This window comes from Phodopus roborovskii, unplaced genomic scaffold (genome assembly GCF_943737965.1).
Source record: "Phodopus roborovskii unplaced genomic scaffold, PHOROB, whole genome shotgun sequence".
In the NCBI taxonomy this organism is placed as follows: domain Eukaryota; kingdom Metazoa; phylum Chordata; class Mammalia; order Rodentia; family Cricetidae; genus Phodopus; species Phodopus roborovskii.
In genome coordinates this window covers 29858165-29870590 of record NW_026126480.1, presented here as the reverse complement: position 1 = coordinate 29870590, position 12426 = coordinate 29858165, and the positions used below count along the sequence as shown (strand labels likewise).

At 41.5% G+C, this 12426-nt stretch overlaps 2 protein-coding genes across 4 annotated transcripts in view; one reads left to right on the top strand and one right to left on the bottom strand.

Moving 5' to 3' along the window:
- LOC127228277 (transmembrane protein 180) overlaps nt 1-3722 on the bottom strand; it is a 34300-nt gene extending 30578 nt beyond the window's left edge. The window contains exon 1 of the mRNA XM_051192849.1: nt 3646-3722. The gene's annotated coding sequence lies outside the window, so the exon portion shown is untranslated. The remainder of the gene's footprint in view (nt 1-3645) is intronic.
- A 560-nt stretch (nt 3723-4282) lies between these two features.
- Cdr2 (cerebellar degeneration related protein 2) overlaps nt 4283-12426 on the top strand; it is a 28238-nt gene continuing 20094 nt past the window's right edge. For all 3 annotated transcript variants that reach the window (XM_051192848.1, XM_051192846.1, XM_051192847.1), the window contains exon 1: nt 4283-4587. In XM_051192848.1, the coding sequence (XP_051048805.1) occupies nt 4552-4587 (36 nt within the window). In that variant the 5' untranslated portion in view covers nt 4283-4551. The remainder of the gene's footprint in view (nt 4588-12426) is intronic.

Sequence of the window (12426 nt, the reverse complement as noted above, 5' to 3'; positions counted from 1 at the left end):
AACAAAAAGGGCTACTAACTCCATATGAAACACTAGATTCAGTAGATTAATGGTGAATGTTTTTGCTTGGCCTGTTGCTTATTTGTTAGAGTGCCTGTGTAACACGAGGATGATCCTGGATAAAATCTCCAGTACTGAAATAACAATGAAAATGTTTTATCCATATGTATTTGGAGTTTTTGTTTGTTTGTTTGGTTTGGTTTTTCAAGATTGGTTTTCTCTGTGTTGCCCTGGCCATCATAGAACTCACTATGTAGACCAGGCTGAACTCAAACCTGCCTGCCTCTGCTATCCAAGTGCTGGGATTAGAGGTGTGTGTCACCCCACTTGGCCTGGGTGTTTTTGTTTTTAATTATGGGGGTGGTGCAGAGCTGGTATGTCCATTGAGTGTAGGTTCCTGTGGAGGCCATGGTATCAGTTCACCCTGAGCTGCAATTAACTGATGAGTCATCTCTCCAGCACATGTAAATTCTGCTTTAATAATAAAATAAAAATGTTTTTCATCATTATGCAGTTCTCAAGGCTTAAGAAGTCCAAGGACTACAGTATCACAAGGTCCGTCCACATTTTTGGCTTTAAAAGGTAATTCTCAAACTAGAGAAGCTGGAAGAAATGGGGGAGGTTCACCCTAGGGATTTACTTTTGGTGTAAATTCAAAAGAAAACTGAGGTTAAAGGTCACCTTGTTACTCAGTCAAAAAAAAAAAAAAAAAAAAAAGGTGGGAGAGTAGAGCCCAAAACCAAGACACAAACTTAGCCCACAAAAATCTAGACTTTTTTTCCTTCTTCTTTTATTTCATGCTTCCTAGCATAAGTATGCTGTGCTTTTCTGAACCATTCTATCATTTAGTCAGAAGGGAGATATTCACAGACTTGGATTTTTGCAAAGTCTCATAAGCTCCCCAAGTTCAAAATAAGAACTTTTCAAAGAATTCTAAATTCCCAGCCTGTCTGAAGAATACAAAGTTTTAAACATTATGGAAAAACTCTTAACTACTTACATATAATTAAGGAAAAATATCTTCCTTAATTATCTCAACAAAAATGAATATTTTCCTTTCAATTACATCTAGTCAAGGTTTATTTCAGTATCAAACTAAAAATCACCTCTCATCTTTTAAAAGCTGCTATAACTAAAAAGCTCCCTTAACATGATTTTACTCTACAATGTGGAGAGTGTTTCATCTTTACAGCCAAGAACAAAGGTTTCCAGAAGCCAACTTGTCTTTACCTAGAAGTGTTTTATATAGAAGAGACTAAAAGCACCAGGATGCAGTCATGGTAAGGTTGGGAAAGTAGACTGTACACTGGTAAATTATTAAGTAAACGCCAAACCCCTCTATTTAGCATCAACTTGCATAGTTATTCACTAACCCGATTCTAGGCCAAGTTTTATAACTGCAGATGCTGTTTATGACTGCTGCGAGAAGACCCTTGTAAGACAAGGCTTTTTAGCTCCAAAGGTTTTTCTCAATGCACTTTTTGTTCAGGATTTTGCAGAACACACACAAAGGTGGTCTCTGAAGACAGCATCCCTAAAAGTGAACCCACAGACCCATCCCAAAATAAAATGTGTAGGATTTGTTCCTTATTTCTGAAAATTGTTAAAGAACATTCCAATACACCTCTGTATTTGGAGTTGATGTGTGATATGGATTTACCCTGGAGAAAACAGCCACCATCTGGGTCTTCCAGATCACTGACTGAGGTCAGAGGTCAGAGGTCAGAGGCATGATTCCAAGCCTTCAGCTGCCACAAGTCTGCAAGTTCTAAATTGAATTTTCTTTCTTTCCACAGAGTTCTGTCTGATTATGATAATTGGTTCTACATGTCTCATTTTGTGTCTGGACTGATATACTGGCATTTCTGGAAGAAGAGGTTTTACAAGGGACTTAGTTTTTTGTTTCAAAAATATAGCAATGAAAAGTTGACCTGTGGCATCTTGCCTTTTAGTGTACTTGTACTCAGAAGGGACTTACCAGTTTACTATTACTCTGTTAATGTTACTACTTGTTTAAGATTATATTCATTTATTGTGTTAGGGAGGTGGGAATGTCACAATATGCATGTGGCAGTCAGAGGGCAACTTGTAGGAGTCAGTTCTTGCCTTTTACCATGTGGGTTCTGGCATCAAACTCAGCTTGTCTGACAAGGAAGCAAGCACCTTTACCCACTGACCTATCTGGTCTGCTCTACTTTGTTTTGCTTGTTTGTTTTGTTTTCTGAGACAGGGTCTTGCTATGTATTCCAGGCTGGCATCCCATTGCTGAGGGTATCACCATACCCAACTAATATTACTCTGTCATTACTTTTATATTTTTAGTTGCCATTCCCCTATAAGAAAAACTTTCTCATTTAATTTATACCATCATGGACTCATCATTAACAGGTTGCAATCTGTTACTATAACTACTTATTTTAATACTTGTGGGCTGGGAACCTGTGACTTGGTACTTTCCTTGCATGTGAGTGGTCCCCCAGTACCACAGAAGGAAAAAAAAAAAAAAAAGAGGGAGGCAAAGAGAAGAATGTATATTATTATGATGCTAACTGTTGTTCTTAATGATACCTTCACAGTAAGTTTTAGAAATAACACAGCTTTACTGGGTACAGTTTCTTTGATTCTCACAACTATGTTGAGTAAAAAGTCATCTCTCCCCTAACTGGTTTGTTAACGCCTTCTTTGCTAGTACAAACTGTGGCTAGACACCTAGATTTCTAACTCTAGGTTCTTGGTACTTTCTAGTCTATTAAGAGGACTTCCTTTAGGAATGAAGAGGAAAACCTCCCAGAACAACCTTCACTGTAGGGAAAGGATGTGGTAATGCATGGCTTTTATCTTAGCACCTTGGAGGCTGAGTCAGATGGATTTCTGTGAGTTCCAGGCCAGCCTAATCTACATAGTGTCAGGCCAGCTGGGGTTATACAGTGAAACTCTGTGCAAACAATAAAAAAAAAAAACCTTACACTGGGGAGGCTTTCTTGGCCTTCACCATACCACTATCCCAGGAGCAGGGACTTAGTGTTACAATGATTTGAGCAAGGTACATTTTATAACCCACAAAAAAATGAAGATGAGTTGAAGGTGTAGTTTAGGGGTAGTGATTGATTGGCATGCACAAGGCACTAGGTTCATCCTTAACACTGAAAAAATGAATTAGGATGAAGTTTTCCTTTCTCCAAATTACCCAAGATCTTAATTATATGGAGGGGGAAAAAAGGTAACAGGATCTGTAACGTCTTCCTAGCAATTTCTCCTAATTTTAACCATAGTTTTTTGGGTTTTTTTTTTGTTTTTGTTTTTGTTTTTGATAAGGCAAACATAACTGCTTTCCATTTTAGTTCTGGTGACACTCCGGATCTGTACTAACTTCAACAGGTATCTAGCCACTCAATATTGCCAAAGCTTAACATTTCTCTCCCCTTGTTAATTCTTCTCGTTTCCTCCCTACGTTATCTAATTAGCTCTAACATCTAAACGGCTGCGCCGACCTTTCTCCGTTTTAGAGTTTTCACGTGTGAGGTACCAGAAGGTGCTAAAAACTCAACCCAAGAAACTAATATGTCTGCGTCACCAAGCGGACACTGCCTTGCTGGCCACAAGTGCAACGCCTGCACCCGGGTGTTTATCTTGGGCTCTATGAACCTTTAAAACAAAATTATGCGAAACTGCTGGCAACTTTTCCCACGGGAGGTGGCTCCCACGGGCCGGTCCCGGCCTCCAAATATCAAGTGGAGTTGGTGACTGCCGTTTTAGGAGTTGATTTCCATCCCCCCAGGGCTCAGACATTCAGGAGCAGCTTTGGCTCAACAGCGTTCTCTCGGCCTTAACCTCGCGACGGACCGCCGCGCATCACCGAGGGCAAAGCTGAGGAGGGCTGGCCCGCTTCCGAAACCTTCCGGTGGGAAAATGATGCCCACTGCCCAGAGGCAGGAGTCCTCCGCAGCTGGCTACAAGGCACGCCAGGGAGCCGAGAAGGTGGCCACCACCGCCGCCTCCACACTCCGGAACTGGAGTGTACTCACTGAGAAGACGCGACGCTAACAAAAGGGGCGGGGCTGCCGGCCGCACCCTCTCCGCCTTTACCCGCCTCCTTTGTTCCTTCCCGAGCCTCTATTGGCCAATGGTACTCGGGCCCGCGACCTTCTTTGAGATACTATTGGCTGAAGTCGCTGTCGCTCTTCTGGGGACCCATTCGCAATTGGTCAAGGCGCCGCCCGGGTTTGAATCGTCTCCCCGGCCTGGGAGGGCTCTGCCAAAGTGCCACGTTGGGCCGGGCAGCGGGCGTGAGGAACCGGCTCCGGGTACCACCCGGGGTGCGCTCGCTAGGGCGCTGGCCGTTGGGCGGCGCGAGGCGGACGCGGCCCGGCGGCGGGAGTTGCGGCGGGGCCGGCGCGTCCCGCCCGAGGGCGGCTCTGGCTGAGGGCGGAGGAGCCGGGGGACAGCCCGGGGCAGCGGCCGAGACGGCACGGTGGCGGCAGAGCCCGCTGCCCCCGGACGCCCCCGGCGACATGCTGGCAGATAACCTGGTGGAGGACTTCGAGATAGAGGATGAGCCGTGGTACGACCACCGGGACCTCCAACAAGGTGAGGGCGAGGTTTCCGGGGTTGGGGGCGGAGGCCCGGGAGGCGGCAGGTGTGGAAAGTGCTAGAAAGTGCCTTGGGCTGGTGGTCTGGGATGCGCTGCCGGGGGCTCATCCTGCTCACCTGGCAGCGGATCCGCCCATCCCGGTCACCCGGAGCAAGCGCGCGGCCCTCGGCCCTCGGCCCTGCGGATGCGCAACACTGGATGATGTTCGGTGCTTTAAAAAAGCGCTTTCTCAGGGGATAAGAGGCTCCATCTCCTTGGGGAACCTCTGAGGTGGCAGGCAGGGGTGAACCAGTGTGCTCCGCTCTAGAAGCAAGCTGCTGACTCTGCTCCTGGTCCTGCTGCTCTGCCCGCCCTCATGCGCTTTTCATGGCCCGCAGAGTCTGCAAGCCGCTGCAGGTGGTGGTGGGGCAGTACTGCTGTGCGGTACCCATGCCATCACTCTGTGAGAGTAATGTTTTGTTATCTTGTTTCCCAGAAAGCAGAGGCTAGAGTTAGGTGGACTCCTTAAAGCCGGACATGGGAGCTAGTATTTTTGATTCCACACACTCGGGGTGAGGAGCCTGTAGACACTGTTCAGACCTTGGCATCACAGTGTACAACTTAGTCAGTTGGGTGTCATACTGTTTTGTTCTGATTTGTTACTTAGCTGTCGTTCATCGGGTGCCAGTACACTTATTTGAGAAGAGTTCTATCATTTTTTTTCCCCAATTCGGATTTTCAATTAGAAATTATCTTGCCTTGGCTTTCTTGATTGCAGCATCTCCAGAGAACAATCTCGGAGTGCCCTCAGTCTGAAGCCAGTGGCCCATTTTCTTGCACAATCGTAGTAGGATTTTGTGCTTAAGGACACTGATAGGCTCGTAACACAATGATAGGTGCCTTTAATTCTCCCAATAACACCATGTGTTGCCATAGGTTACCTCTGGCTCAAGGAGATACTGTTGGGAAAATAAGGTTTTCATTGTAGACTCCAGAGCAAATGTTCTTAACCGCCATGCAGAGTGGTCGTCAGGGAATTCTTCCAAGCATCCTATTTGTGCTATTCTAGAGAATTATTCCCACTCTAAACTTGTAGTGAAAATTGTTGTCTCTTTGAGTTGGCTATTAAAATACTGCTGCTTGTTCACAATTCCACTGAATTTGAGTAGACTTGAATGACCTGTACTTAGAAAAGAAAAAGAAAACAGGTGTTTCTTTGAAGAGCTGGTAATTTGTTATTTATTTCTCTGTCTTGATCCCTTAATGTGCAATGACTTAAGCCCAGATGGATCCCTGTACTTCTGTAATTGAAGGTACCTAGCAGTTACAATGTCGATTTGCCATCACATTTCTCCATGTCCAGAAGACAAATGTGTCATACATTTATACTATTTCAGATTTGCCCCATAAGGATTGATGACCTACTTTGATACTTAAGGACTGAAGCAGTCATCATGCTATTGCAACATTTTACTATACGAAAGCAGTTCATATAATCCAAGCAAGAGATTTTTTTTTTTTGGTCATATTTAAGCACCCAAAAATCTTCAAGGGCAAGCTGGTATCTCCCATGTCTAACATCATATATAACACTTCATAATAGAAACTTGATTTAATACTTGTTAACATGAATTGAAGCTCTCTCTCACACAGGATTACTATTTTCACAGCTCTCCTCTATCCAGTGCCCTAGATTATCTAACACCCAAACCTGCCTCCCCAGAAAGTTGTCAGAACAACCAATTGTAATATCTCAATTTTTACTGAACAGTAAACAAAGCATGTTTAACGCTATGTGTGGGATTCTTCTGATCAAAAATGAAATTGTCACATCTTCAAGATTACAAGTCCTAATATCTGAATTTATTTACTGTCAATTTCCTTGGAATTTCTTCTGTACTTTCCAAACCCTTTTACATCTGTTATCACAGTGGACTTTGCTACAGCTTTACAAACAATATATAGAGTACAAATGAAAGATGTGAAATCCCAACTGTTGGCATGACAATATACCTCTGGAAGAATGATAGCTGCTCTTTTGAGCACATTGTCTTCAATTTTGCTAACTTATATTAAATGGTTTTGTATATTTTGTGTTCTAGGATTGTGTGCGTGCACCATACGAACCATCCTAGAACTAAACTTTGAACACAATTTACAACTGTTAACTGTTTTTTCAAGAACATATTGTTTTCTTTATACTAGTTTTTTTTTTTTTTTTCTTTTTTTTCTTTTTTTGAGACAGGGTTTCTCTGTAGCTTTGGAATCTGTCCTGGGGCTCACTCTGTAGATCAGGGCTGGTCTCGAACTCACAGAGATCCTCCTGTCTCTGCCTCCCCAGTGCTGGGATTAAAGGAGTGTGACTTTATACTAGGTATTATAGGCAATGACACCACTATTCTAGCCAGCTACCTGTTAGGAAGACAGGACTCCACTCATGGGGGTGCTGTTCATGAATCCATTCACTAGAGACATTTGGAGATGCTAGTAAACGTAGACCCTTAGCTTATGCTGCTAGATAGTTTGGGACCAGCTGTCTCTTTGGATAGATTAAGGAACTCTAGTTGGATTTTGTATGTGTTTTTTGTCATCTGCATTATTAACAGGTAGATTTCTATTAAACAAATGGCCTAAAGTACTTTACCAAAAAGAAAAAAAAAATTGAGTCTTGTTTAAGAGTAAGATAGGTTCTTACTCTGTAGCCCACGCTGGCTTTGAACTCATGGCAGTCCTTCTACCTTGGTATCCTAGTTAGGGTTCTTATTGCTGTATTGTAAAACACCATGACCAAAAACAAGTTAGAGAGAAAAGGGTTTATTTGGCTTACATTTTGATAATAGCCCATCATTGAAGGAATTCAGGACAAAACTCAAGCAGGGCTGGAACCTGGAGGCATGAGCTGATACTGAGGCTATGGGGGTGCTCCTTATAGCTTGCTCAGCCTGCTCAAAGAACCCAAGACCACCAGCCCAGGGGTGGCCCCACCCACCATTAACTGGATCCTCCCCATCAATCATTAATTAAGAAAATGCCCTACAGGGATTTGTGTATAGTCCCATCTTACAGAGGTATTTTCTCAATTTTGGCTCCTTCCTCTCTGATGACTGAACCTTGTGTCAAATTGACATTAAACTAGCCAGCACACTCAACTTCCCATTGAGCTTAAATGTGAAAGCCTAGCTTTATTTGGTGTGTGTGTGTGGGGGGGGTGATGGGACATATTATGGAGTATATATGGAGGTCAGAGGATGACTTGTGACAGTCCTTTTTCTGGTTCTACCTTGTGGGTCCTGGGAATTTGACTCAGGTTATCAGGCTTAATAGCCATTGCTCTTACCCACTTACTTTTTGAGACAGGGTCTTGGTGTGTAACCCAGGCCAATCTCAAACTCATGGCAATCTTCCTTCCTCAGCCTGCTGAATGATTAGATTACCATGCCTAATTTCTCTTTTTCAATGTATTATTGTGTGTTAGAGAGGAGGTCCATGCCTTGTGCTTGTGTGGAAACAATTCTCCACTGCCTTTGCATGGTTTTCCCAGGATCAAACTCTGATCCTAGGCTTGGAAAGCCAAGTACCTTTGCCCCCTAAGCATGTAAATGTTTTCCTGCATGTATACTATTTGTGTGCAGTGCCTGAGGAGGATAGAAGATGATGTCTGATCCCCTGGAACTGGAGTTACAGGCAGTTGTGAGCCACCATGTAGGTGCTGGGTACTGAACCTAGGTCCTTTGCAAGACCAGTAAGTGCTCTTAACCTCTGAGCCATCTCTCTAGCCCCATGGCCTGCTTCATAAAACAACATACAAAACATTTAAAAATTTCCAACTGAGCACAGTGGCAGGTGTAGTGGTATGTACCTTTCCATGTGGATCTCTGTGAGTTCGAGGCCAGCCTGGGATACAAAACAAGCTCTAGGCCAGCCAAGGCTATATAAGGAGACCTGCCTTTAAGAAACAAAACCAATAAAAAAAAAAAAAACTTCTAAAGCATTTATTTATTAATGGATTAATTATCTAAGTAGACAAACTGTGTCAACATTTGTTAGGGCCTTTCTTTCTATTCAAATTTAAATAATGAAAACATTCTAACCTTAGTCAACTCTGGTCTCCTATTCATATCTTGTTACATGTAGAGCTGCGCAGACACAGAATGCTTTGATGAAGAGACTTTTGTTAGAGGACTGAGTTGGCACACTAAGAATACTGACAGTAATCTTTGGGCATGGTCTTTTCTGGGACAGCAAGAGCCTTCTGTGTAGGTAATGATAGAGCTTGCTTTGAAATGTGTCTCCAAGAACAAGGTGGAAAGGCTTCAAAGACTGGTTTTCCTTTAGACCAGCTGCCGTTACAGTTGTCACTTGTAAAGCCATGCAAGCTTTAGAATAAAGGTTCAGGGTGCAGGTGTATATATCACAAACTGAAGTTGTACTTTAAAGGAATCCTGAAATTCCTTTGCAAGATGAGTATGTCTTTCTACATTTCAGGATGAGCTCATCTCTGAATTCCTAATGTGCACTTAATTGCTGAATCATTGTTTAGAGGGTCATTAAAAATAACACCATCATTTTTCTTGATGTTTATGTTGAGGTGTGTGTGTGTGTTCTCACTTATAGTAATGTTGGCAGCAGACATTGAATAGAAGCATCACCAGATAACACATTTGACTTTGTAATAGGAAAAGCTTTCGGTCTTTGTGTTATTGAATTACTGCTGCAGATTATAATTAATAAAATGCTGTCCTCAGCTTTTTTGTTTGTTTGTTCATGTTTAAGAAATAAGTAAAATGAGAAGCATATAATAAATTCTGGAAGAAAGATCTTTTAAAAGTATCTTGAGGTACTGTTGCTAATGTTTTTGCCCAAGTACAGGACCGAGTGAGTATCTATATAAAGCTAACAGCCTACACTGTGAAAATAGAGCATGTTAGGGCCAAGGACGTAACTCAGTGGTATAGCCCATGCTCTGGGTTTGATCGCTAGCATTATAGAAAAAAAAAAAATTACCTGCCAAGACTGATTAATGAAAGAATATCAAACATGTAGAGCATTGTAAATCTATGGTATTTATAGTGACTGCCTAAGCCAGACCAGTTCAGTAGGATTTAGAAAAGACAATGGAAATACTTATTGTAATAGAGAGATAAACAGGTGTGCAGTGCCTTGAAACTATATGGTTTCCTTTCCTTTTGTGCCTTAATTAAAAAATAAAATTAAAGGACATTCAGCATTCTCCTGTTCCCTCCACCAATTACTTAGAAATGCTTCTTGGGCTTCCTGCCAGCTTTTGGCTCTTTTTTGGTTATAGAGGCCAGATGCTACACAACAGGAAATGATGTTTTTTTTGAAGACTGAAACAGATGAAGTAATGTCCTATTATACAGTGTGACTTCACAAGTGCTTTCTTGTAGTTAAGCTTTGACTTGCTAGAATTTTAAACATTTCATGAAATATTCAAAAGACTGAAGCTTCAGGTTGCTGAGATGGGTGGGGACTCTTTACAGGAACTAAGATTGAGATAAAGATAGGTGTCAAATTCTTACTTGCTGTTGGCTAATGGGAAACAGAGGGGGCCTATATTTGACCTTTGCAGTAGCAGAAAACATGTATGCTGCTGGCTGTTGTTGACTGGCATAAGCAGTTCATAACTGAATGGAAATGGAGAAGAACCTCAAGGAAGTCTTGATTCCTGAAAACATTTCAGCACAAATGTTTTTGTAGGTACAGTTGACTTAATTTGGTTTTATTGTTTGAAATTAATGAGAATTGGCCTTTTTGTGAGAATTGGTTTTTTATTTTGTGGGTTTTTTTTTTTTTATATTTTCCAGTATGTGTATTCATTGCATATGTTACTATGTTACTATAGATGATCTCATTTGCGTGAGGAAAAGATTCCCTCCGTATCTCCTGTCTGCCCTTCCCTTCGCCTCATTGGTTCCTTTTGTTCCCCTAGACAGTTTTGCTTACTCCTTTATGACATACATACATGCATGTTTTATGTATCCATGTCAGCTCAAGTGTTGTTTAGTTTCTGAGCTGTCCCAGTGAGGTACAGCAGGCCAGAGGAAAGTAGGTAATGTTAGGAGATGCTGATGCTTTCATGCTGTATTTTTGGTGAGGTGTTTTCAGTTTTGTTTTTACTTGTTTTAGATTTTATTTTTTTATTTTCTATGTATGGATGTTTTGCTTGCATATATGTGCACTATGTGTGTGCCTAGTGCCTATGGAGGTCAGAAGAAGTAGTTGGATCCCGTGGAATGGAATTATGAATGGTTGTCAGCAACTGTGTAGGTGCTGGGAATTGAATCTAGGTCTTCTACAAGAGTAAGACTTGTTCTAAACCATTGAGCCATCTTCCAGCCCCAATGTCTTTAATAGTGTGATGGTTTCTATGTGGGCTGTAAACATACAGTACATATGCTATGAGTTGAAAATAATTATTAGCCATTTGTATTTTTTTTTGTTTTGTTTGGGTTTTTTGTTGTTTTTATTTTATTTTATTTTATTTTTTTGAGACAGGGTCTTTCTAAATAGCCCTGGCTGTCCTGGAACTCACAGAGATTTCCATCCATCCATCTATCCATCCCATCCCATCCCATTCCATCCTATCCATCTATCTGGCTGCCTTGAACTCACAGAGATCTGCATTTGTTTGTTTGTTTGTTTGTAGCCCTGGCTGAATTGGAACACATATGTAGACCAGATTGTCCTCAAACTCACTGAGATCCACCACCTGCCTCTGCCTCAGGGCTGGGATTAAAGGCATGCACTGCCACTCATGATCAGTGAATATAATTCTTTTTTATTCTTGTTTTGCTTTTGAGACAGGGTCTCAATACATAATCCTGGCTAGACTAGAACTTGCTGTGTAGACTAAGGCTAGCCTTGAACCTGTGGCAATCCTGTCTCTGCCTCAAGTGCTAGGATTACAGGTGTCCTTCACCATGTCCAGTTATAGTTCTTTTTCATTCTGTGAAAAACAAACTAAAAAAACAAACAAACAAACAAAAAAAAAAACAAAACAAAACTAGTAACTTAGCTGGGTGTGGATGTTTTTGCAACTGGCCAAGCTGGCCATAAATACCCAAATGGCTGAACTCTTCATTTCTCCTTGCTGTCATTTACATGTGATTAAAACCTTACATCAGGGAGCTTTGTGATCTCCTTAAAGTAGTATCATTTTCTTCAGCCTTAAAACTGTACAAACATGGGTTTGAGTATTAGTTCAGTGGTTGAATGCTTGCTTAGAATGTACAAAGCCCTGGGTTTGAGCCCCAGCACTGAAGAAGGGAGAAAAACAACCTACTTCACAGCCATGGGGCTACATGCATATTCTAGCATTGATGATGTAAGGCAGAAAGATTGAGTTTAAGACCAGCCTGAGTTATATAATGAGACTATATGAGGGGAGTAAAGGGGGAGTGGTTAGGGATGTTACTTTAGAACACTTGCCTTATGTGTGCAAGGCTCTAGCAGTGGAAGAAGAAAACATTATGCACATGTAAATGATTGAGAGTCCTGGTGACATGAGTTAGAACTTGCTAACTATAGTTTCTGCCTTGCCTGTGATTCACCATGTGTAGTTTGTTGATTACTTAAATAGTTTTGTGCTTCAGGTTGTCTCATCTGGAAAACTAGGTTTTGTGTTCTATCAAAACATACCAAGATTAATGTCTCTTAAATACTTTGAGTTGTTGGTAAAGGTTTTAGCTTATGAATGCAAGATAGCATTTGATTGGCTTCTTTATTGACCTTAATGTAATAATAGTAATGTATATTTTTAATATTGTTAAAATCGTCAGAGAATAAATTTTGTCAACTATCAATACTGTTTCATTTTAAAATAGTGAAAAATATAA